A 26,276-nucleotide genomic window follows, 5' to 3' on the forward strand; every position below is an offset into this window, starting at 1 on the left:
GTTTACTGGGTTTTGATTAAAAGAATAAATGTGTTTCTCCAGCCACCTCAGCTAAAACAAGACCATCAATTTCTCAAAGCTCATAAAAGACTTGGAGAAATGAATCTGAGGCATTCACTCTCCTGACAAGCTGCCAGAACCTTGCTTTCACACTGGCATCTTTTCTGCCCTTGATGTCATGTGCAAAACACGAGGATTTGTGCCGTGCTAATCCCTCTAATGAGGGCTTCTCCCAACCTCTATATAAACCCTGCTCAAAGCTGTGGCTGCTGGGCAGGCACCACAGAGTCAAAGCACCCGTTTTTTGAGCTGCATTTGAGGCAATTAGAGGCTGGGATTAAACAAACACCCAGCACCAGCATCCTCAGCAGCAAGGGTTATTATCCTGGTTGGCTGGGGCATGGAGCTGTGGTGAGGCCAGGTTGTCCCACAGTGCACATCTCCCTGCTCTTTGCAGTCAGGTCCAGCAGGGAGGCACAGCCTGCACTCAGCAGTAATGGGAGCCCTGAGGTGGCTTTTCTGGGCTGGGCTGGGCTACCTGAGCTGCTGCTGTCCCCCACAGGCACAGGCACAGTTTCCCCGTGCCTGCATGACGGTGGAAGCCCTTCGCCTGAAACGCTGCTGCCCGCCCTTGGGGACAGAGCCAGGCAATATCTGCGGGTCCCTGCAGGGCAGGGGACAGTGTGAGGGGGTGCAGGCAGACACTCAGCCCTGGAGTGGCCCCTACACTCTCCAAAATGTGGATGACCGTGAACGGTGGCCCCTCAAGTTCTTCAACCGCAGCTGTCACTGCACAGGTGAGATGGGTGCTGGGGGGAGGGGATGGGGCTGGAGGGGCCTGCTAACCTTGCTCCAAAGGCCAGAGACATCCCTGGTGGTATAAGGCATCAAGAAGGCTTCAAATATTACTATTATCTGAAAAGTTCTTCCATTTTCATGATACTGTTAGTACTTCTTCAGAGCATCAGGGTCAAAGAAGTGTTTTCTCTCATGTGAACTTTTTGTGTTTTCCTCTTTGCCCATGGAGTTGTCCCTGTAGCCAGCAATCCCCTTTCTCCACAGGGTTTTGGACCCTTCAGTGCTACTTTCAAACCTCTATCACTGCTACTCACAGTGCACCTGGATCAGCATGCATTGTTTGAAGATTTATTCCTCATGGACAAATACTTTGCAGCATGACATAGCCCTGTGCACTAAGTCTCCCCATGTCAGGCCAGGGTGTTTCCAAGTTTGTTAACTAAATTTATGTCTTACACTGATCCAAAATGTGTCAGTACAACAACCAAAGAGGCCATTCCATCCTTTTCCTCCTCATCTCCAGCTGCTGCTTCTCACTGTGACTTACACAAGCTCCTGGGTTTGAGTGCTGGAGGTGAAACGGATCTAGGAGGAGATGTGCTTGAAGGCCACCCTGGCCAAAGGGATAAGGTTCTAATGAAACCAATTCCCTAATGCTGGCAGGAGGCAGTGAGCAGGAAGGTGAGCTCAGGGCACAATAAGGTGACAGGACCCTTTCTCAGCAACAGCCCTGGCTGAAGGGGGGTTAAATTGAGCAGGAACTGCAGCCTCAGCCCAGACTTCTGTGCAGGGCTGGCAGGAGATGGCACCACTAGTAGGACAAAAGGCACATCCCAGGCACTGAAGTTTCTTTCTAGGCACATTTCAAATGAAACCTGGAATTTCTTGTTGAAAACATCAATTTGTTTGAGTTTTTTAACATGAGAAGAATAAAGGCTTTGCATCAGCCTGATCCTTAGAATGAGCTGCACTGTTTTCTCTAAAATGTATAGTTTGTCTCACACTACCAAGAAAGCCCAGTTTTTCAATCTGGGAAGGCAGCACTGCGTAGAATTTCAGCTGAAGAGGTTAAATTTTCCAGTGCAGTTATCAACTGGAAAGAGAGGTAGTGGCAGATGACTTAAATGGATACAAGGTGTTAGCAAAACTTCTCAAAATAATAACAGTAGACTTAATAGTATACATCAATTTTTATCTCTTTCTTTGACTGGATTTCAAATGCTTGTATGAGAGGACTTTTCAAGATGGTTTGCAAAAAAAAGAAATTGGATGCCCATTTTTTTTCTTAAAGGTTCTTATATACTTCCAAAACTTAATTAAGGTGTCACATACAGACACAGATCCTGGGTCACAAGAACACTGGAGCACATTGGCATGCACCAATATTTACATAGTTGAAGCCATTAGAGCATCAAAACCTGGGAGAAAATTGAAGAGCAGCAGAGACAGACATGCCCTGCACAGGCAGACATCAATTTGCTTGTCCATGTAGAGATAAGCACTGGTATTTGATATTTGCAGGACTGGATTCCAAGTTATGTGAGCAGAATGTAGTGTCCTTTCCTTCAGCTTTGCTTCTTCTGAGCTGGCTGCTCCCCTTGGCTCCTCAAATCCCTTGGATTCCTCTTTCTCCTTGCAGTTTTTTTAAAATCTAAATATACCAGTGATAAAACAGTAAGAGAAATGTATCCTTAAGCATGATTTTCATAAAGTTTTCCTGGGCTGTACTCTGCTTGATGCTGTACACAAAACCATTTCTGGGAGAATGCTAAGAAGTTCACGGGGATTTGAATTAGATCTGATACTTTTACAATGCTGGTGATTGTGTCTCCTTGTCTATTAGGGGTTTTTTGTGTTTCTTTTCCACTTGGTTTAATACACTGGTGGCTGTCTTACAGCACACCAGCTGTAAGTGGCATGACATGTGGTATTTATTAGGCATCCAGAGCTATGCTACCTGTGTAACGTAATGCTAGATAACACGGGGTAATAGAAATTAAATATGGCCATTCAAAGGGACATGGAACAGCACACATCTCTGCTATTACGGTGTCTTATTTTCCAAGCTGCAAACTGCCTGCCTGGAATAGTTCCTGGATTGTGCAGACTCCAACCCTACCAACCCTACCCTCTTTCTAGCACTTTATAAACAATATGAACTAAACAATATAAACTCTTGTGTTCCATCTTTATAGTTTAGAATGATAAGCTGTGGGAAATCCAACAACCATGTAGCTGATTATTTGGTTAGACAGTGCCAACTGAACTTGTCACATAGCTGATGGCTATATGGTAAGGAAACTGGAGGAATGGTGAGGGACAGGGGCTGAGAGTTTCCAATGGTGGGATTCTGGAGTTTTCACAATAAATTTTGCTTTTTGCTAAAATCTTAGTATCTATGGAGAAAAGAAACAGAAAATGTTTCCATTTGTAGAAGCCGTTCACTGAGGAAAAATACCTTAACATCAAATTTATCCAGGTCTGGGTACTGAATATTTATGGAACCCCCCTTCCTCCCAAACAGCTTAACAAGCCAAAAAGAAAAAAGAAAACCCCAAACACAAATATGGATGAATGGCTCTAATGGGATCAGATTTTCCCCCTCATTTTTAGGCTTCAGCAGAAAATATGCATGAGTTTTTCTTTAATTGAGGACAAATAGAACAGGATTAGAACAAAAGAAAGCTCCAGCTTTGCTTCCCACTTTTTGTGCCCTGGGCCGTGGTCAACAAGCAATTGCAGGTTTGTTGTCAGGATGCTTCACATTTCCTTCAATGTGCTGTTGCAGCAAAAATATAATCTCTGTAAAAAAATATGGGGTTATGGCATGAACGTAGTTGGAAGGTAGCAAAGAGTTTTTAGTTCTTGACTAATTTCAGTTTTGAATACATTGAATGTGTTCTACAATTGGTTTGGGTGCCCCTCATGTTATTCAATTTATATAATTCTTAAACTGAAACGACCTGACAGATCCTGACAGTGTGCAGTATGTGTGAAGGGGAATATGCTAATTTGTTTTCAAGAAGGTGTACGTGTTGAATTAGACCAAGTGATGGATATGTGAGTCCAACCTTGAATATTGGGACTTGTAGTTGTTTACACAACAAAGCAGTGTTTCAGTGAGATAGTTAGTTTAGAAGAAAACTATTTTAGAAGACTTGTGAATTAAATGCTATTTTGTGTTCTAATCGATAACATTGTACTGCTGGGGTAGCAGTAGATAGATATGCAGATCTGGTATAGCGTTTTAAAAACTCAGTACAGAAGACTATTGTGAAAAACCACTGCAGTCAGTCATGTGGTGGCTAGTACAGATTGTGACTGTGATTAAACAATGACGTAGTTTGAGTTCACTGAGGAATTAAACATAATTATAATTCTTTTTTTCTGCTTCCACTTTCTAAGGTTTACATATGGGCATGTGCTGAACATTACTCTGTTTTTTAATAGAAGTTTTTTGAGAAAAAAAATAAAATCCTTTTGAATTCCTGTGCAATATATTCAAGCGGGGGACAGATGATTTAACATCTGTTCTTTAGCTGTAATCAAATTATCAGTAATGCCATGTAGCTGGTATGATGGCTACCCCATGAGGTAAAAACTGGGCTTTTGAAGTGATTACAAAATACATTTAATTTGTTTGTTGTAGGGTAATTTGCCTGTAGGGTAATACTAAATTATAGCCATACCTTGATGACCCTATTAAATCCAGTGTAGGTACAGATCTTCCACATTCTACAGCCTGTGAGGGTGTCCAAATGAAGAGCTAGAAAAGAGAGAAGAGCTAACCATTTGTCCCACATGTTAGCAGTCCTGATCCCAGCCTTAAGAAATTGCAGTATGCAGGTGTTTCAAAACTAATGTAACTCCTGTTTTAATGCAATAGCTAAAGAAATCTGAAAGGGAGTCCTTTCTCCCCATCCCATAAATGATGGCATTAAAACTGGTCTCTATAGAAAGAAGAGGCATGGCAGCTGCCTGGGTGTCATCTTGGTGAACTAAAACAAGGCAGAAGATGGCAAGTGTTGAGTGGGTGCATTTTTACTGAAAAAAATTACACTAAGTTGATGGAGTTATTAATTTGTGTTATGCTTGGTGACTGAAGGCCACCCACATGTTATGGCCACTAAGAGGGAGAAAATCCATGAGTTCAGGCAACCCCCAGGCTTGAGAAGCAGCTACAGTGGTGTGTGATGACTGGTGTTAGCATGCAACAGTGATGTGTATGAGAGCACATAGCGAGTGTCAGGTCATAAGTATTTTTTTTTTCTCAGTACCATGCCCATGGATTGACCCACTGGGAGAAGTAGTGAGGCCATAGTGCCTACAGAAACAGTCTTGATTGAGAAAGAACACTTTAAGTGTTGCTGAGATTGGGTGCAGAAGAAGGCAGCTCCCCAGGCATGTGATCCCATCTCCAGACATAAGGGTTAATGGAGAATACACAGATGATATTTTGACAGTGGACATTCCTGGAAACAGTGGAACAAGCTGGGAGCATCCAATAGTGATATGATCTCCTTCCTGTGTACCAGAATGACCTCCCAGACTATATTCTCTGGAAACCACAAGAGATGATAAGAATCTCTGTTGTCCCTGGCAGAGCCTCAGGAGGGTTGTGCACTGAGTTCCAATGTGTTAATCACTGAAGGTGAAAAGATGCTAAGGCATGAATCCTTGCGTGTTCCTAGAGTTCCTGTGTGCAAAAGGATCTTGAAAGGGTCTCACTGCCTTACTGAAAATATCTACTGTGCACTATATCCTGCTATCAGGAGGTTATTTTTCCTGCTCTCATAGAGCTGTACCATTGAAGTCCACCATCACTAGCATAGCAGACAGGGAAGTTAAGCTGTAAGAGACCAGCATTTCACAATGCTGTCATGTGGGAAGTGCACATGGCAGTAAATGAACTTTCTGGAAACAGTAATGCATAATTTCCAGGTCAGTGGCCTGGTAGAGTGCTTTAGAAACAAATGTTGAAAAAGTGGTTTGGGTGGGTCATAAAAAAAGCTGGGTCTGATCACTGCAGTAATTTCTCTTTGAATTATGGGAAATCCCACAGACCTCCATCATTTTCTTGCCATTTTAGCTGCTGCATAGCGGCAGTCCTGTGATGCATGGAGCATGTTGAAAGAAAATGACAAAAAGCAAGTTTTGATATAATGAAGTTTTGTGGTTTTGTGTGTTTCTGACAATGGAACGTTGCCAAATAGACCTGAGGACGTGACAAAAATGTTCGACACAATTGGCAGAGATATTGCAGTGTGAAATACCACTTTGCCTGGAAGTTGTCTCCTGTTTGCAAGTCTCCACTGCAGTCCTCCTCACTCAGTAAAAGCTCATGTCCCATTGAAAAGTGATTAGGGAAGTGATGGAATTCCTTCATCTATAGGATGGTTAAGGGAGAAAATCCTGCAGAGCAATTGGATATAATTAGCACCTGCCCAAGGGAAACAGGTGACAAGTCATTGGTCCACCTGGCTCCAGATAGAGTTGGAAAAAAGCTTTCTTTCCATGAAGATAACTCATGATTTCAGGCCTTTGCAAATTTCTTCTCAGAGCCTGAGGAGGTGCATGGAGTATACCTAAAATATAGATATTGTCTAATAAAATTATTTCAGGCATCAAGACCTGCAGATTCAAAGGGCCCTTCCTGAAAGAGGAATAGGCACCATCAGAGCCTCAACAAGTGACTGAGAGTGTCTTGTTCTGGTACCAACCCATACAGCACAGACCTGGTCCTGCACTGCCTCTAGTTCTGTTAGTGATGTATTTCAATGTGTTGCTTATCCAGCATTGTGACTAGAGGGGTCCCTTAAATGACTGGAGGAATAACTGCCAGTCTCCAAAGAGGTTGTTGGCAGATCTTTTCATGGTTAATTCCTGCTTTTTCCTCCTTCTCTTAAGGATTGAATTGTACCCAAGTGTGAGGGGTCAACAGGTGCGTTCCAGAAGTTCATGGTCCATGACTGAAACTTGAGCAGTATACATGGCCTAATTCAGCAATGTTGCAATATATTCTTGATATTTGTCATCTGGTCAGTTCAGGCTGGAGTATGTGATGGGCCCTAATAGCTAGGCTGAGTCATGAAGAATGAACAAGACACAGATGGAGGAGTACACTGAATTGATAACAGTAATTGTGCTGTTCTGATGGGACCCTGAGGATACTGTTATCAAATAAATCTGTTCACTGCCTCCCCCCCCCCCCGCCAATCCATACAATCCACACAATCCACACAACTATAACCTACTTGCTTCTCCTGGTGTATGTCTTCATCCCCTTTAGCCAGTACAGACACCTGGATTTTAGTGCCTTCCCTCATAGCTGGAATATGGCAGCTGAACCCAGCTGCTTCGACTTGCTTCATGACAAAATGTAAGCCATATATCTGGAAATTGCCCTCATGGGATGCCATTGGGATGTGCATGATCCAAAACCTCATTGAATCCTTCATGCTTGTGGTCCCTAAACTGAGCACTGATCCTCAGCTTCATGACGACATGTAAACTTAGAGATCTCAGGGGCTCTGAAGACAACATGTAAACTTAGAGATCTCAGGGGCTCTGAAGCAACCATAACCAACCTACACTTGGTCCAAACTCTGCAGTAAGAGTCCCTACATATTCTTGGCAGGTCTCACAGGAGTCTGCCACAGATGTTTACATTTCAGCAGCTCTTACCCTAAAAGTTAGACATAAGCTCCAGAGCCGTGTTGGTAACAGCCCTTGTAACCTTGAATTTGGTAATAAGCCCTGTAGCCCCCAACAATCTGAAATCTCGCTTTAATGTTAATTGTTGTTCTGGTCATAGGCTCAAGCCTACGGCCTGGGGACATCTGCCCATCTGGGAACATTTCATAAGATACTTCCTCATCCCATGTTAGTCCAGCAGTAGTATGTGTGGTGAGCAGTGAGATTCTGTGGCATTTTGGAAAGCAGTTGTCATGGTTGTTGTGGAATGAGTGTGTGGGGAGTTGGAGGGGAGGTTGAGAACAGGTTAAGGAGTCAGTGGAGATTTTTGATAGCAGTGTGGAGATCCCAGAGGAACCCTGTTGCCATCTGCTCCCCCCGTCCCTGGCAGCATTGCTCTGTGTCCCACACTGCTGCAGCCTGCCAGCACACGGGCAGGGGGTAGGTGTGTACTGTGGGAATGGCTGGTCGTTCCCTGGCTCCCCTAGAAACAGGGGAGCAAGATCCAGTAGGGCCTTTCTGCTGCTGCCAGCTGTCTGCCCCAGCATGCAAGAGGCCAAACTTAAAGCAAGCTCTGCTTTCCTGGGCTCTCCCATCTCATCAGAGAGTCTGAGCTAATATCCTAGAGCAGACCTGATTACTTGCCTTAGGAGTGATGCCAGCAGGGAATGACAGTACTGCAGTACTTCACAGGCTGTTATTGCAGCACTATTTAATAATGCTTAAAGTGTGACCAGCAGCAACCCTGGCGCTTTTCTTGGTTCGTGTTGGGCCCCAGATACACTGTTAAGAGGCACTAGCTTCACATAAGTTTTGTTCTTAAGAGAACTGTTTTGTTTAGGGATTTTTTTCTGTGCTTAAGGATCCATGTGAACTGACCCTGTTTTGGGTTTGATCCCGGGAGTAGAGGAGTACTTGAGAGCCAGTCGAGCAAAGCACTTCATCACAGGCTTAACCTCAATTGCTCAGCTCTCTGTTCAGCGAGAGTCCTCACGTGCCTGAGGGCTTTGCAGAGCTCTGAGCACCTCAGGGCGTCAAGCCCATTACCCAGCACTTCCCCAACTGGCTGACTGTGATTCTTGGCCCTGCAGTGGCTCTGGGAATCGAGCCAGTCATCCTTCTGGTTAGTCAATTGGCAAAGCTGCAAGTCTGCTCAGCTGCTGTCCTTTCCAGGAACTGGCATCTCTGGGGAAGAAGAGCACTAATTCTTCATTCTTCTACCTTGCACTGTTAGTTTTCTCTGATTCTAAATGTCATGACTGATTGTTCCCTCTTGATCCAGGAAACTTTGGTGGGTACAACTGTGGTGAATGCAAGTTTGGCTGGACCGGCCCCGAATGCAACAGGAGGAAGCCAGCAGTTGTCAGGAAGGACATCCACTCCCTGACAGCAGAGGAGAGAGAGCAGTTCTTTGATGCTCTAGACCGTGCCAAGACAACCATTCACCCGGACTATGTCATTGCGACTCAGCACTGGAGAAGTCTGCTTGGTCCAAGTGGAGATGAACCACAGATTGCCAACTGCAGTATCTATAACTACTTTGTTTGGCTTCATTACTACTCAGTCAGAGACACGCTCTTGGGTGAGTGCTTTTCTTTTCCAATGGGCTCTGCAGGTAAAGAAAAGGGTGAAAATGCCACTGCTGGACAAGGGTCCCAGTAGCAGGCACAGAACTGTGGAGTGAAACAGTGGATGGTGAGAAGCTGGTGGCCATCAGTACTCAAGGGAGGTGTCCTTTGGACCTCCATGGTCTGCTCCCCACACCCCCTGGCTGCTGGAGCACATCAGTTGCACTCCTGGTGCATCTTCAGTCTGACAGGGAGCAATGCAGAGTCTTCACTTGAGTGAACTGAAGTGTGGTCTGGCAGTGACTGACTTCAAAAAGATGTTCCCAGTCCATAGGACAAGGTAGGAAAGGGGGTCTGCAGTGGTGAAGGCACAGGCCATGCAGAGATATTTGGGACCAGAGTGCTAATGCTTTCAGTGGCTTTCAGCAAGTCACCAAGTCCCCACCAAGGGTGGGATTTGCCTGACTAACCACAGTCACCTTTAAAACCTAGCTTAGAGGTTTGGGTATCTAACCCCATGCTTGCTCCCAAATTCAGATTCCTTGGCCTCACTGCTTTTCTAGACAGAAGTACCTATACCAGCCCCATTTCACAAAGCCTGCCTGTAGGAGGTCCACCAACCAGTATGGCTTTTGTACCTGGCAGCCCCATGTGCGAGCTGAACAGCCCATATTTATCTCCTTGCTGGAGGGGGACTGCTGCTCTGCAGTGGGTATCATTCAGTTTGCCCTTCTGACACAGCTCCCTTTTGCAGGGCTGAAGGAAGCAGCCTCTGGCCTAGCAAGAGCAAAGGTTCTTCAGGAGACAGGACAGAGATGCGGAAAGGGGAAACTTCTAGTGCTACTGCAGTAGTAAATAAATGCATATTTGGGTTGAAGGTTTCTACAGTGATAAAGAAATCCATATGTGGTTTGAAGCCTCTCACCTCTCACCCAGCAAAAGCACTATGCAAGAAATAACAAGCAGAATTTGAAGAAATTTGGCAAAGGATTCTGGATTACTATTGGCATGGAAAATGCTGGGGTTCTCTTGGTAGATACATGGTGTAGGTCTTGCATGGTGTAAGTCTTGCAGCTGAGCAAGAGAATGAGGTAATGCACCTATTAGCAAGGAGATAGGGTTTTAGAAAGTACAATGGCTTTTAAAAATCAAAATCCACCAAAGTAAGAAGAAATCTTCACAATATCCAGCTTTTTAGGGAATGTGAAATTTTGATAAGCATTGAAGCAAATATCCACAGAGGAGTTTGTTTCACTTGTCCCAAGTAAGCTTATGTTCCAAGTAGCTTCTGATGTGTTCTCTCTTTTTAAAGATGCAGAGCTGAAGGTTCTTGTTTAACTCCACTCCAAGCTGGAAGGAAGTGCTGTCTTTCTCTCCAGCCTTGTTTGATGCCTAAATGCTTGTTTTGTCTTCCCTTTGTAGGTCCCGGCCGCCCCTTCAAAGGTATTGATTTCTCCCACCAAGGACCTGCCTTTGTTACTTGGCATAGGTACCACTTGCTGTGGCTGGAGAGGGAACTGCAGGTTAGTTGAACAGCCTTTTCTTTTCCTTGCACAGCTTCTTCCTTTTCTCTGTCACTTTGTTGAGCCAGCAAGGGTAAGCTACCTCCTAGGACATTTTCCCACCCAGACTCCCAGGAGTATTTGCTCATTGATCATTTTTTTGTTTTAAGTTAAATTAGTGCTTTTTGAGTGCTGAGGACTGAATGGTTTCTTACCATGAACAGTGATGTGTTATATTGGAGATTTTTTCCCTTTATCTCCACAACAGAGGATAGAAGTTGTGAAGTAATTGTATTTATTAGTAAAATTGAACTACACGTTCACGTAAAACTTGGTAGCAGATATTGTTGGCTGATGTTGAAGATGCTGTTCCTATGAAACCAGCTCTAAATATTACTCCCTTTAAATATGACATATTGTACATTTAATACATACATATATTTAGCAATATGCCTTTTAAACAAATATATGTTAACATGCCCGAGAGTCAGTTACAGAAGCATAGACTCATTTCCATTTGCATGACTTCTATATTGGCAGTGTTGCTGTATTTCAGCCTTACAGATCTCTAATGAAAACGGTTGCTTATCAAAATAGCTGCAGGATCTTGCTAGTGTGAAATTGTATCTGGCAAGCAAGCACAATCAAATGCACTGTACTCCCCTATTAAGAGAAGTTCAGATTCCTCCCCAGGGCCAGTTTTCTGGAACGAAAGCCAACCACACGCACAATTTTACCCATTACCCACTTACATCACTCAAAGCCTCTTGCTCAAGGCTCAATTCATTTCTGCTCCTGCTCTCCTGCCTGGTCTCTGAGTTGGCAGAAAGCCTAACATGGCCAAAAGAAGTGCAGTCTCACAGTAGGGAAACTAGTGATAGTGTCTTTGCTTAGATTGATTTAATGCCACAATCTTTTGGAAGGAGTTGGAGCGACACTGTGAAACGCAGGTAGTTGAAATGCAGAATGAAAAGCTGAATATTCAGTGAAATGTCCAGTCAAAGAGCTTGAAGGAGTCCCTTTCTTTCTCTTCCCTTTGGAGCTGATTCCCAACTAACGCATTTCTGTCCATTGCAGCGCCTGATGGGCAACGAGTCCTTTGCGCTGCCCTACTGGAACTTTGCCACGGGCAGGAGCGAGTGTGACATCTGCACGGACCAGCTCTTCGGGGCATCCCGGCCCGACGACCCCGGCCTGATCAACCTGAGCTCCAGGTTCTCCCGGTGGCAAGTAGTTTGTAACAGGTAGGAGGGCACCCAGGGCAAGCTCACATGTGGACAAAACCTTGCTGTCATTCAGCATCGACAGCATGGGCTGCTCTCTCTCTGTTTGAGTGAGTGGCAGGAAAGGAGCCAAGACCATCTTCTTTAAAACTGGAAATTGCCATCAGTTTATGTGTAGATGGTTCTGTGTAAACTTTCTCATATTGTGGAAGTGTATTTTTTAAAGATGACTCTTCTAGTACAGGATTTTTGATTTAGCCAATTTATGGCTGCCAGAGTCTGAAGAGTTTCCCAATTGGCAAGTATCTTTCTAAAAAAGAAATGCCTGTGTGTTGTTTCTCTATAACATACACCCAACTGATCTCAGCAGCAGAAAAACAAAATTGTTTTGGCATACAGGAAGCTAGAGATAGGCTGCAAAGTCTGCTACCTTGTTTTGGATGAGGCTTTAACCCTGATATATTTAATGCAGTTTGGGGATTGACTTTGAAATATCTGAGATTTCACATGAAAAACAGCACAGAGCCAGCCAGGAGCTTGCTGCCAGCTCCCTGTGGGAATGTGCTGACTTGTGTGAGAGCAGGGCTTTGACAGGGGATTCAGATGCAGGATCCGGGTGCTGTGACATAAAATGCTGTTGGTTACAATACTCATACATCATTCTTCTCTCAGCGCAGGGGCCGTGTGCAGTTAGTCAGACAGAGGTACTAAAAGCTCAGGGTTTTTCAAAATAGTCTTTTTTTCTGGATACCTAAAGAGATATTTGAAATTCCAGCTTTAGGCACCAGCTAGATTTAAGTCTTTCCCCTACTTTTTCCTCAAAGATAGATAGGGCTTTGGATTTTTCCTTGAAAACTTGAAGTGACTAAACTTTGGTCTCACCAAGGTTAAACTGAGAAGAGCTTTTGTTCAAAAGTTTCTGAAAATGCTGTTTAATTTCACACTGAATAGAGCAGATTTTTTTGTTTCACCAGTGTTACACTGTTTTTCTTCTTCTCTCTTTCTCTCCCTGGTATAAGGGATTTACTCCCCATTAGTTACTGGGTAACCCCTGCACCAGCAGGTTGTCCTGGAAGGCCCTGAAAAAAGAGGATGCAATGCATTGCTCTTGCTTGTCTTCTAAAGTGGATGAGAGATGGCAAGTGCGAATCTGTTTTCTATAATTTCTTGCATTTTCTGAGCTCATATTTCCCACAATTTTTTCCCTTTTTGTTAAGAGTTAAAAAAAATTAGTTTATAATCAAGAGTGAAAGTTTGTCAATTCAAAATTGAAGACTCTGTTTTACATTACCTGACAAAAACTTCTTCCGAAGCCCTTGGGAGGGTACAAGGCACGATCGGAGTTGTGCTTGCTTTTTCTAAAGCATCCTCTCTCTGTGGACAATGAACCTGGAAAATCTTGGTCTAAATGACTGATGGTCCACAGAGGATGCAGGGCCACAGAAAGCCATGTCATAGTGACAATTGTGAAATAAATTCATCTCCCAGGCTGTGGGAGGTGAACTGAGCTGCTCCAGGAGGTGTCCATCCCAAACCACTGCTCTCTCACATGTATAGCAGAGACTTCTTTGTACTGCATGAGAAAAAGCCAACAAACAAGTGCTCACCTTCTTCTGATTTGTGCTTCTGCCTGTTCCACGCTCAGTTTGGATGACTACAACCGCCTGGTCACGCTGTGCAATGGCACTGACGAGGGGCCCCTGCGGCGGAGGCCGCCCCGCGGCTCCAGTGAGCAGCTCCCCACTGTGGAAGATGTCAGGAGGTGCCTTTCCCTGCAGGAGTTTGACAGACCCCCCTTTTTCCGCAATTCCAGTTTCAGTTTCAGGTTTGTTCTTTGGCTCTTCTAGAGCTGGCTCGGTCACTGGTTTTCTTTATGAGCACATTTGTCAGCAAAATGTGGTTACTTGATGGTGCTTTTACCCATCCGCAGGAATGCGCTGGAGGGTTTTGATAAACCAGATGGAGCCCTTGACTCGCCGATGCTGAGCCTTCATAACTTGGTTCACTCTTTCCTGAATGGGACCAGTGCTCTCCCTCATGCAGCTGCCAATGATCCCATCTTTGTGGTATGTCTTTTACCCCCAGCGTGATTGACAATAACTGAGGCTCAAAGGCACCTTTCTCACAAGAGATTTGCAGAACAAGTAAAGTGAATTCCCTAAGAAACAGTTCTTTAAATAGAAAAGGAGGAACCCTTTATCTTTTATTGAACACTGCCACACCTGCATAAATGTTGAATTAAAAAGAAAAAAGATCTCAGGGTAATTTGTAAAATATAAAATAAGATTCTAGGGAGAAGAGCTGCTATTCCAAGTTATGCTGCCTTGAATAATTTCATTAGGTGGTATCTAAATCTAATGGCTTATATCAGACAACATCAAAACCTTATTTTACAGCAACAAGGTAAGGTGAAACTGGGGATAGTTATTTTAAAGCAGTAGATTGAGTGGTATGTTTCTTTGTTTTAAATTTTACAAGCTAAAAGGAAATCCATCTAATGTCAGGGTATCTTAAGAAATAGAAAGAATATGATTTCAATGGTGCATTGGAATAGTGCTGCACTGCCATGAGCAGCACAAACACCATTGTGCAAATGCCATTGTGCAAAAGCCAGTAGTTAACTCTGCTTATACATCTTTCTCCCCTAGTAAATGAATGCAAATTTATTCTCCTCTTTGTTAGATTAAACCACAGTGTTTACATTACATTTAAAAATTCTTTACATATTATACCTATATATTATGTAGATACACTTCTTTCTTACTTTTAAGTTTTCAACCTTTTTTTTGAGAAATTAGTCCACATACTTTTATAGTGGTTCTTGAGATTGTTTCCTTAATAATTATTTAATTCCTGCATTAGTTTTTTTCTTACACAGTGAAGAAAAATTCATTTCACTATGCTGTAATTTTGTACAAAATATTATTTTTACAGGATAGTTTCCAAATTTTTTCCAGGGTTGTAATTAAAAAAAAACATGAGTACATCAGAAATTAGTTTCAGACATTTGTAATAGTTGTCTGAAACAGCTTTCCTGTGTAAGTTAATTTTAGATCTATAAACTCACCTGATCAAAGTCATGGGCACCTGGAGATGTGGAGCTGGTGGCACATGCTCTAGAATGAGCATGATGGAGTCAACTTTCCTGCAACTTTCCATACTTGTTCAGAGATCAGAAGGATTAAAATAATGTTGAAAGGCACATTCACCTGAATGAGCTCAGTGGCTCCTCACTTGTGATGATTAACCTGCCCATTTGATGTCAGCTGATATTGAGATATCATCCCAATATTACCGGATGGAACGTGCCTGGGCTTGTCTGGCTCTTGCTGCTTGGCCACAGGCAGCAACTGAGATGGTTTTCACTTCAGAGACACCTTTGGCTGGCTGGATGTAGCAGCTGGGTGCTTGGAACAGGTCCAGGCATGCAGGAACCTCTGGTGGAAAGGCTTTAGGTGATGGTGAAGGGAAAAGGAGACAGATTCCGCTGGAGGGTTTATTCCAGAGCTTTATTCCAGGGTCACAGATCTCTGAATCTTGCAATAGCTCCAACAGAACCACAAACCGCATGGTCCTGTGTCTTTTAAGCCCAGGGAGAGGGGGAGGGAAGGGGTAGGTATGTCACCAACCAGGTAGGAGGGGGAAGGCTCAGGGGGCAGGTGACACTTGGATAACCCAATGCCCCCCAGGGCTGAGAGGCATCTTTTGAACTTCGCCAATCACACGACGGCCTTGCTGGAATGCCCAGATTGACAGACAGCTCTCAGCAGGAGGCAAGGGGAGGAGAAGGGAGAAGGTATTGGCACACCTGGGAAAGGGACTGGGATAGCTAAAACAGGATATTGCATCACACTGCAACAAGCTGGTGTTAAACTGTCTGGTGAAAGGTCTTATTGAGAACAAGCAGCAACAAGGGTGTATAAAGCAAAATGTCCCATGCAGAAGATTGGTTTAGTCTTCTCATAAGATTTCCTGATTTCCTATTCTGTGAATCCCATAAACTAGATTACCCTCTTCTCTCTCTTTCAAAAGCTCCAGCCACCTTGTGTGTTTGTTGCATGTTTTAAAGGTGGTTGATTTCCAAAAGAGCTTAATAAATGCGTGTGCCCATGCCTGGATTTGCAGGTTCTTCACTCCTTTACTGATGCCATCTTTGATGAGTGGATGAAGCGTTTCAAGCCCCCTGACAACGCTTGGCCCAAGGAGCTGGCTCCCATCGGGCACAACCGGCTGTATAACATGGTCCCTTTTTTCCCCCCGGTGACCAACGACGAGCTCTTCCAAACTGCGGAGCAGCTCGGCTACACCTACGCCATCGACCTGCCAGGTATGTCCCAGGATGCTGCTCCTGACCAAGTGATGAGGCAGCTCATATTTGCCATGGCACAGGCATATATAAAATAAGGAACCTGTCCTGGTTTAGGGCAAATTTGGGAGAAAGCCTCCAAGGGGGGCCCCTCCAGAAAGCAAACCCACACGGCTCCTCCCCCCCATCGGTTCGGGAAAGATTCCTCAGAGGGAAGTGGAAAGAACCTGTTTATTTAACAGGCACAGCACCCTCCAGTACACAACATGAACAATACCGGATGGCAACACTCTTTCACCGCTCTGAAGTGATGACAGATTCAGAAAGTCTCTCTTGGCGGTGGTCGCTCTGTTCTCAGTCCCTCCGGCGCTGGGGCAGCTGCTGCAGCCACAAGGTGCAAACTCTCGGTGTTCCCAGGTCGCAGTCTGGAGCAGGTTCGAGTAGTTCCAAAAAAGGGAAAGGAAAAACAGTCCAGGGAAAAATTCGGACTGCTTAGCTAAACTAACTAATGAGCAGAAACAAAAAGCAAGAGGAAAGCAGGAGCAAAGCAGAAGCAAGAGCAAGAGCGAAGCGAAAAGCCAAGCAAAATGCAAAAGCTGCACTATGTACTGCCCTGTCTGTGTCCCCCCAGCCATGCGGGAGCAGGCTGATAACAAAACAAGACATTCACTCTTCAGAGCCAGTCTTGAAGGCACAGAACATAATATCCAGCATAAGCAGAACACATGAATGGGGATACAAGCATCATAACGTCACCCTAGGACAGAACCTTTCACGAAAACACACAGGTCTATTCACCTGCTCACTTCCCAACATTAATATTTGGGTACCTGGAGAGATGTACCCAAAGGTGTTTTTTGTTGTAAACCTCCAATTTTAAAGATTTTCCATGACCATAGCTGGGCTGTTCCTTAGTGTTTGTCTATTAATTTGAAATTACCCTTGACACAAATTAGACAAAGACAAAATAGTAAAAAAGCAAAGTATTTATGCAGAAAATCCAAATTTTGCAACAAGATATTAAAATATTTGTAAAAGGCAGAAGAGTAAGATCTGTGTGAAAACCATGCTTCAGCTGCTTTTCCAAAGATTAAATCTGAGTAATTTCTTTCTCCATTTCAGTATTACTTTGAGGGCATAAGGTGCTTATCTAACCTGTGTGGGCAGGAATTTCTTCTAAATGCTTACCATACATCTCTGTTTTTAATCTGTGGAGACTGTTTAAAGGTCTATAGATTGCAAAAGATTGAAACCCTTGCCCTCAGGCTGCATTCATGCAGGGGATCCCTGATTTGTGGAGGCATGCTAGCTGCTTCTGCAGTGCTTTTCTCTGGGGCATCGCCATTTCCCTTCCCCTCTTATGGAGCTTATGGAGTTTTCCTCCCTTTGTATTACTGTCCCCCTCTCCTGCTTTGCAAATGTGGATGCCCCTTTGGCATGAGGCACCCAGAGAGTAACATGGGTGGCTTGTGACTCTGTTGCTTCTGACTCACACCTAAATAAATTTTTAGCTCTTTGTGAAGGAGTGTATCTATCCCTGTCTGCATGGCCTATGTTCAGACAATACAGCTTCTACATCCAAATCCTTCTCTTTCTGCCAAAAGAATAACTTATTAATTGTACTTCAGGTAATCACAATGGAAATAAACATATATTTATACATTGCTGGTTCTTATTTGAAAGGTGATAAAGCAGTAAGCAATCAATTTTGGGAATTTACTAATTTTTGTAATGATTGCACTCGACCTTTTTGAAGACTGCAGATTGAGGCACAAGACTTTTAGTTGCTTTTATAGTCAGTATGACATCTCCCTTAGCCATCTGGCTCCTCTAACTCATATATCTAGATAACTTTTAAATGTGTGCAGTCCTATTCAGAGATTTTTTTTTTTTTTTGGTGATTGTTTCTTCAAACGTGATTATTGCCATCTCAGTATATGTAGCATTCTTCAGAAAAGGAGGGCAGGAAATTTTTACTTCTGAAAGCACAGATGAAAACACAAACATTTAGTCAAGTGGAGCAATGTTATTATAGGAATAAGCAATATTATCTTTGAAGATAATGGTTCCTCAGAAGTGGTTCAAAATCAGCAGATGCAATCTGGAGCTGGTCAGCAGAAGTACACTAAGTAGTGGTTTCAGTTAAAAGTTTGACAGTAGGCTGCTTTGTGGTCTTTAAGAAAATTTGAGGGTTTTCTGTTGACCAAAATAGCTTAGAAGCAGCTGTCTTGAAATGTCACAAGAGAGAATTGCTTAGTTCATTCATAATTTTGGCCAAATTAGATGGAAGAACAGTCTTTTTGTCTTGTCAATGTTAATCTTTTCCATTCCCAACACTTAAATTTGTAGAAATTGTTGAAGTTTAAATTCAGCTGTAGCCTTCTCTGGCAGGAAGCATCTCCAGCTCTAGTATGTGTCTCAGTTATGTGGTGTGTTACGAATTTTGCCTGTGGCCAGTAGGTCACTAAGCTGCGCAAGTAATTGTAATTATCAGCATGTAGGAATTATTATGTCTTTTGTGTAGTTTGCAAAATTGAATTATGTACTGTCCTCACTTCAGTTGTTTCATATTTCCAGGTTCCCTTGACGAAACCCAAGCATGGGCTGTCATGGTTGGATCCACAATTGGAGGAGCACTTATAGCTCTGGCTGTGCTTGTTCTGCTGCTTGTGCTTTTCCAGCACCGAAGGCACAGAAGAGGTTTTGAACCCCTGATGAATGTGAGCTTCAGCCCCAAGAAGTACATGGGAGAGGCCTAGTGCCCTCACTTTCTTTGCTTGCTCTTGTAGGAAGCGACCTTGATCGCCTTACTGGAATCTTAGCTGAGACTTTATCACACACTCCTTTGGCAGCTGACTAAATTGTTCTCATTCAGGTTTTTCCCGTTATCTTGTGAATTCTAATGCATGAAGTCTCTGGGTACATATGAGAAAGGCCCAAGTCAGGCTGGATTTTTTCTCATTACTAAATGTTATCTGGAGTGTGTGACACTTGTAAATAATCCTCTAGAGATTTAGATCAAGACAGTTGAGAATCCAAATAGGAGAAAACCAACTTGAATAACCAAGATAATTTTTCACCTCAAGGTGTCCTTGATTTCATTTAGCAGCATTAGGATGTGCTGAAAGTTAATAATTCTACATGTATATTTGAATAATACATTATTTTACAGTTATCAATAAATATTCTGAATAACATAGTCTTGTTTTAAGGTTCAAAATGTTTCATTTGACAAAATACTATAGGAACTCCCTGGTTACAGTTTATTTCAGAAACATGATAAATTCTGTATGTTATTTCCAATAAAGTTGATGACAGCAATAGGTAAACTCCAAAACTCCAACTCCTAAAATTTAAGATCAGGAGTTCCTTGACACCTAGATAAACACTTGTGTTTTACCTCTGTGTTAGGGACCTTGGACAGAAGTTGATAGTGGGACTTAACTTTTTTGTCTCTGATGCACTGTTCTATGAATCTAGACATAAACTTCCAAATTTCCAAAGTCTAGGATGCAGGAATCAAGGTAACAAGACTAAGATGCCTTGCATTACTCAGGTGTGCAGATGGGGAATCAGGTTTGGATGTGGCAGTTGCTAGATCACATCCTATTCCTTTATACATTCCCTATAAATTTCTTTATTTAGACAGAGATTTGAAGCCCATTTGTGTGGTTCTCCAGTGTTATCTTGCAACAGGTCTTTTTACATAAAAATGACATCTTAACAGATCCTGTCATCTTTGGTGCTTGATATATTACATTAATGGAGTATTCAGACTTTGTGTATTGTGGGGTCTTGAGTCTTATAAAACCTTTGCTTTTTTAGCCTTTAATAAAAAAATTCAGTTAGTAACATTTTCTGGCATTCCTTTTAGGCTGCTAAATACTGCCTATGTGGACTAGAAAGAAGATGGTTTTCGCATATACTTAGCTTTGAATATGTGTAACTCACAAAACTTACTTCTAAAATGCAGAATTTTTGGGTCAAACAAAGCTGTGATTTGCTCACTACACACTCAGCCTTTGCTCCATCAGGGGGACAGCAGTCTGCTGCCATTTCTTCTGTTTTGTGGTGCCTTTGGGGGATCCAGTGCACTTGTTCCTGGATTATGTCCAAGACATCAAGGGTTGAAGCACTTTTTGTACAGCAGCACAGCTCATTACCTTGGTTCCCAACTCAGGCTGCCTTTTGGGGGTTTTGTATTTAGGGACTGGTGTTATCTGATGCTGAAGACAACAGATGAGGTCTCCAGAGATCTAACTTACACATGAGTTACATTAGTTGACCCTGATGTGTGTCAGAAGGTAGCTAGGTCTGAGATCTCCTGTGCCTTTCTCAGGGAGCTGTCAGCTGTTTTCCAGCACTACAAGGGTGTTCATATAGAATCACAGAACACTTTGGGTTCAGATCCTCTAGTCCAGCTCCTCTGCAGTGAGCAGGAACATCTTTAGATTAGGTTGCTTAGAGTCCTATTTAACTCAACCTTGAATGTTCGCAGGGACGGGGCATTCACCACCTCTCTGGGCAACCTGTGACAGTGTTTCACCATCCCCATTGTAATAACTTGTATTCCTTATCTCCAGTCTAAATCTACCCTCTTTTAGTTTGAAACCATTACCCCTTGTCCTATTGCAACAGGTCCCATTAAAAAATTTTGTCCCCATCTTTTTTATAAGCCCTGTTTGAGTATTGAAGGACTGCAGCAAGGTCTCCCTGGAGCCTTCTCTTCTCCAAGCTGGACAACCTAGAACATGCGCCAGTTCATGATAAACACTAATTTAGAAAGCTGCTGTTGGATGGAGATGGGCACATTTTTGTCCTTCATGGGATTTGGATGCCAAAATTTAGGAGGCACTCTCGACTGCTATTTCAATGGTGGTTGGGAATTTTCCTTGGGCTCAGAGGGTGCCCAACCACTTCATCAGCTTGGAGGTTTGGATGTTGCTGTCCCAAGGTTTGCTTTGCAAGCTGCCCTGTTTATGGGACAGTGGCAGTGGGGTAGGGGAAGGAAAGAAAGAGGGAGAAATGTAAAAAATGTAGCACAGCAGCTAACTTGTTAAAACAGATTTTGCCTAAGAGCCTGTGGGTAAAGCAAAGGAGAGTTGTTCCTGTCTCACAAGTAAACTGAGTGGAAAGGTATTTTCCTTTCCAGAAGAAGAGCAATGAGGGCATTAGATTGATGCTATGCACATAACAATTCCTAGGATCAAAGACCCATGCATTCCTCTTTTCAATGGCTGGAGCTTAGTTTGGTAATTAGGGCTTTAAAAATGCGAGGGGACTTAACAGCTGCTTATGAAAATCTGCAGCTGTATCGAGAGCACAACCTGCCCTCTCGTGGCTTACTGGAATATTACTGGTGACACCAGAAAGCTCTTTTTCTCACTCTTAAAAAAGTACAGTATTGTTCTAGCAACCAAGAAGAGTTGTGTCTTTGGTGAGGAAAGAAGCACAGGACAACTTTGTATGACGTGCTTAAAAAGAAAGGAAACCGAACACGGGCACTTTAAAGAACTGATGGAAGAAATCCTGCAGCCAAGTCTGACTGTAAAGCTTGGTATTACATGTTTTGATATTCCATTCATCCCAAACAACACAAGATGCATTTCTTATTGCTGTTTTATGCAGGTGTTATTAAATATCTGCCATCTCTATGTTGTCCTGAGGCTGCTGGGGTGGGATGAGGAGGGATGCTCAAAAGCTCCCACATATGCCTAAACTGATGGAAAGAATGTGAAAACACAGTATCCCAAATCTCCACAGAGCCCAGTACACCCTGGCATTTTCATCCTACAAATCAGTGCAAAGCATAATCTCAGCTGGTGCCCATGGACCACCTCTGCCTTCACATTTCCCCTTCACATTGATAATTACACAGCCACCCAGTCCAGCCCAGGGAGAAAGATGAAGGATCAGCACATCTGTCTTTGTGTGCTTTTTTACTCAAGGCACTTAGCTAACAGATGGGAGGTGCACTGCTGAATGGCTTCAAGCTGAGATGGGTGTAATCATCATCACCCCTTCCCCCTCTAAAATAATTCCTACTGAATTGCTGCTTTTTTCTGAGAAAATGCACACAGGAGCTACAAATGAGATGTTTGAACTCTGAGAAGTACTCAAAACCATCCCTTCCTCAGCCTTTTTTGTTAGCTAGACCCATGCAGCTTTCAGGTTTGTATGTAGGGCTTTTGAGTGGATCATCTTTCTGAGGAGTTGAATGCTCTCTGGTCACTACTTAATTGCTCTCTCACCTGGCTGAACTGGATCTGTGGGCAGCTAATGCCTCTTTCTGAGCCACTCAGTAGATTAGGTGCCTAAACTTTGACACTGTGGTGAGCTGATGAAAGCCCCAGCATCTCAATCAGTCGTGGCCTCTGCTTTTGTGAAAATTATTATCATGAAAATATTCTTAAGGGATTAGTGAGACCCTGTTTTCTGAACAAAACTAAATCTCATTCCTGCCTATTTAGCTAAATACTCGAAATGGAATTTGTTCCAATTTTGTCCTGATTTAGGAAAGAAGTGATGTAAAGCTACCATGTCTCATGGCTATTACTGTAAAATTTTAAGTTGCAATACCATTACTGACTTTCTTTTGGGGCATACACATGTCTATGCTTGTGATGGCAGAAAAGAAAAAGAAAAGAAACAGATTGAAAGACTATCAGCTAAATTTAGTAGGGAAGGTATACACTTACAGAACTAGGCATGTAGGCTGATAGCTACCAGGAAGGAAACTTTTTTTCCTGAAATATTGGCTGTGCCCTGTTGTGCAGTGATGTGCCCTGCACACAGGTGCCTGCAGTGAGTCAGGTTATGAACAAAGCTGTGTCTATGATCCTGCTCTGCTTCAGTGCTCCTGCAGCTGAGAGATAGCAGATATTCATTATCCAGGGCTTTTTACTGAAACTAGGCTTTCCAAGACCTGGGTGGTCAGACCAATGCTGCACATCTTCTTTTACACACCAGCCCCTTCCTTGTGAAGGGGCATTCACCTTCTCTTCCGTGGATAACAAAAGTACCTCTACACAAATCAGGATAACATATAAACCATTGCACTGTATAGATCCAAAATCATGCTCCAAGACCAACAGGATATGGATGAAACATGAAAAGAAAGCTCCAGGTATTCACCAAACTGCAGAATCTGCAGGTTATTTTTCCTCTCCTGATCTTCTTCATGAATCCTGTCTGCACTTATGATGATGTTACCATTGCCATGTGTTCCCACTTCAAAGGTCTCATTTGTCCTTGAGCCAGGACAGATAGGTTTTGAAGGATAGTGGCAAAGCTATTAAATCTGACTGTGAGAGTGAGAAACCTCAACACACCAAGCTTTTCAGTAGAGACCAAATAAGCAGTCAGGTCTCTTCCACATCACATAATCCATCCCTGTTTGTCTCTACTCCCTTCACTGCCTTGTTCTCTCTGGCCTCTTGACAAACTGATGAACCCTGGAACAACTTCAACAGGCAGGAGGGAAAGAAAGTATGGGTGGACTGTAGCCATTGCCCTTGGCAGCACTTCCAAGTGCCTGAATAAAGGAGGAAGTCACTTGGTCTCCAACCCTTATCTCTGTCCTCAGGCTTTCTCACAGATTAGATTAAAAAGACCCTTTCCAGCACCATCGTTTTGCCTGTCATGGATCTCCTTTTGTGGCTCCTGATTTTCTGTCACTGTGTAGCAGAGAGCTCAGCTGTCTATTCTGGAAATGGTGAGTTGTGTTATGTGGATTTATGACTGGGAGACAAATGCTTAAATGTTCAGTGGTAAAGCCACAAAACCTCCCTGGCAGCTTCCTTCACTGGGTGATTTCATTGCTGCATCCAGGCTGCTTCCAAGCCTGTTTTCCTGCCATCCATCTCGGTTTGGTCTATTCTCCCTTACCAGATTTTTTTATTTCTGTCTTAGAAGAAGGTCTCCTGAGATTTCTTTCATTTTTTTCCCCTTCTACTTGAAAACTTGTTTTCAGTGGCTTTGTATTTATGTGGAGGCATCATTGTTCAAGTATCTGTAAAAGTTTCACAGTTTCCTCCTCTGCCTGAGTGAACTGAAAAGCTGCTAAACATGTTAAACGCTCAGAAGCTGTTCTTGTCAGCAATAAGGCTGGTGACTGGCTTTGTTGGGTCTAGGTGCCACCAATTCCAGCTAGAGCCTGAAGTGCTTATTAAACCTTCTTCACTGGGTTTCTTTTTCATTTTTACCAGAGACTTCCAAACTCCAGCCCAGTTTGTATGAGCAACTTTTTTCACTCTCTTTCATGCTGCCATCCTGTGGTCAGTAGCTGCTCGGGATGGAGAGACCTTGCCAGAGAGCTGCTTCTTCCCATGGTGCTGCAGTGGGCTGTGCAGGGCCAGGGCATTCCAGGAGAGCCAGGGCATTCCAGGAGAGCCAGGGCACTGCCAGGAGAGCTGCTGTGCTCAGCCCTTGCAGAGGCACACCAAATATACTCGCAGTCCTCGGGACTGATGTCAACAGCCGGGTACATGGTTGGCAGGTGCTCTCACTGGTGCCCTTGGCATGGCTGTCTGGCAGAGCTGTAGTCCTAGGTTGACTATACTTTTATACCCAATTGTCTTGTTCTGTTTATGCTGAATAATAAGTTTTGCAGCTTTAAGACTTGTTCCAGAGAGTGAAGGGGGGAGAAGTGCACACTTTGTTTTCAGACACTGCACTCACTTCTCCACATTCTAGCTCCTGGACTGTGTTGTCTGCAGATGGACAGACAGCGGGACAGAGCTCTCCTTTTGTTTTAGTTAGTTTAGCTAGCTGAGGCAAAGAAGTTCCCTGGACTGTGGGTTTTTTGTCCTTTCCCCTTTTCTTTGGACCTGTTTAAACCTGCTCTGGACTGAACACCCAGGGGAGCACCGACAGCTCCACCTGTGGCCCACTGGGCCGGGCCTGGGCCACAACATTTCCAGCACTGGAGGGACTGATCAGAGACTGAGTGAGAGAGCTGCAACTCAAAGAAGAGACTTTCTGAGTTTGTCATCTCTTTTAGAGCAGCAAAGAGTTTTATTGTTTAATATTGTTTAGGTTTTATTGTTTAATAAACAATTTTTTCCCACTTTTCTCCAAAGAAGTATTTTCTCCTGGACCAGTTAAGGGGAGGGGCCTGATTGAATCTGCTTTCCTAAAAAAGCCCCTTTAAAAGTTCACTCCAAAATTTGCCCTGAACCAAAACAAATACAGCTGTGAACCAACAGCTCCACTGAGAGCAGCTCCAGGGCTGTTGGGATGCGTGTCACATCCCAAGGCGGCCTCATGTCCTCCCCAAGGCTGGGATGGAGCCTGGGTGAGCTGCAGCAAGGCTGCCTCCCCTGCAGATCTGCGCACCTGCCAAACTCATGGATTTAGAATTCAGCTCAGGGCTTTGAAAAATACCACTTGTGAAGGCAAAGCACAATCCTTCCTGAGGAAAGAAGAAGCTGGATTTTTTTAACAGAAGGAAAAGCTCTTGTTTTACTCCAACATTTTCCACATGTAATCTTAGGATAAGTTGATTTTGCAAAAGCAATGAGAGCATTTGTTTTAATATGGAATTTTTTGTTTTTAAGTCAACCCTCCAAAAAAAATATTTAATCAGGGACATGACACATATAGAGAGAGATTACAGAGCTCAGTGCTCATTTACACTATGTGTATCTGCTGGTAAGAAAAAAAGTATACCCTGGTGGCTGTGCTAGGACAGACAAACATAAAGATAAAAGGTATATTTCTACTTAAAATTGAAAAGGGAGGGAAAAAAATGGTACTTTTCGTTTCAGTCTTGAATATATCTAAATTTTTAAGCTTCATCTGGGGATTGCTAGTTGTGCTTTTGTGATGTATACTTAATTGTGTTATTCAGACAGATGAAATTGTGTCAGCTCATCACAACAGCCTGTCTCATGCCCATTTTTGCTTTAGTTGCTGTCAGTCTCTCAATATTGGTATGGTTTTTATCTGGAAAACACATCTCTAGTAGCACTTCACAAAATTACTCTCTATCTTTTCTCTAATATTCCATGATTTATTTCATTCGGACACAAGGAAGGGGCAGGTTTTACACAGCAAAGTGAATGGCAATGGGAATTTATCGAGCAACAAATGACTACTTGGAATATTGCCTTTGCCTGAAAAGTGTCAGTAAATTCAATTTGCAGCCAGGGAATGTCACACTTTTTTCCTTCCACATTTCATGGAA

General features: G+C 43.3%; 1 protein-coding gene across 1 annotated transcript; it reads left to right on the top strand.

Annotated features, from left to right (window-relative positions):
• Window positions 1-328: 328 nt before the first annotated feature.
• Window positions 329-19,942, top strand: DCT (dopachrome tautomerase). Its single transcript, XM_036383779.2, has 8 exons — window positions 329-797; window positions 8,774-9,073; window positions 10,482-10,582; window positions 11,639-11,805; window positions 13,430-13,609; window positions 13,715-13,850; window positions 15,910-16,111; window positions 18,668-19,942. The coding sequence occupies exons 1-8, from the start codon at window positions 497-499 to the stop codon at window positions 18,847-18,849; spliced, it is 1,569 nt and encodes a 522-aa protein (XP_036239672.1). The 5' UTR covers window positions 329-496; the 3' UTR covers window positions 18,850-19,942.
• The last annotated feature ends 6,334 nt before the right edge of the window (window positions 19,943-26,276 follow it).

Source organism: Molothrus ater, chromosome 2 (genome assembly GCF_012460135.2).
Source record: "Molothrus ater isolate BHLD 08-10-18 breed brown headed cowbird chromosome 2, BPBGC_Mater_1.1, whole genome shotgun sequence".
NCBI classification, from domain to species: domain Eukaryota; kingdom Metazoa; phylum Chordata; class Aves; order Passeriformes; family Icteridae; genus Molothrus; species Molothrus ater.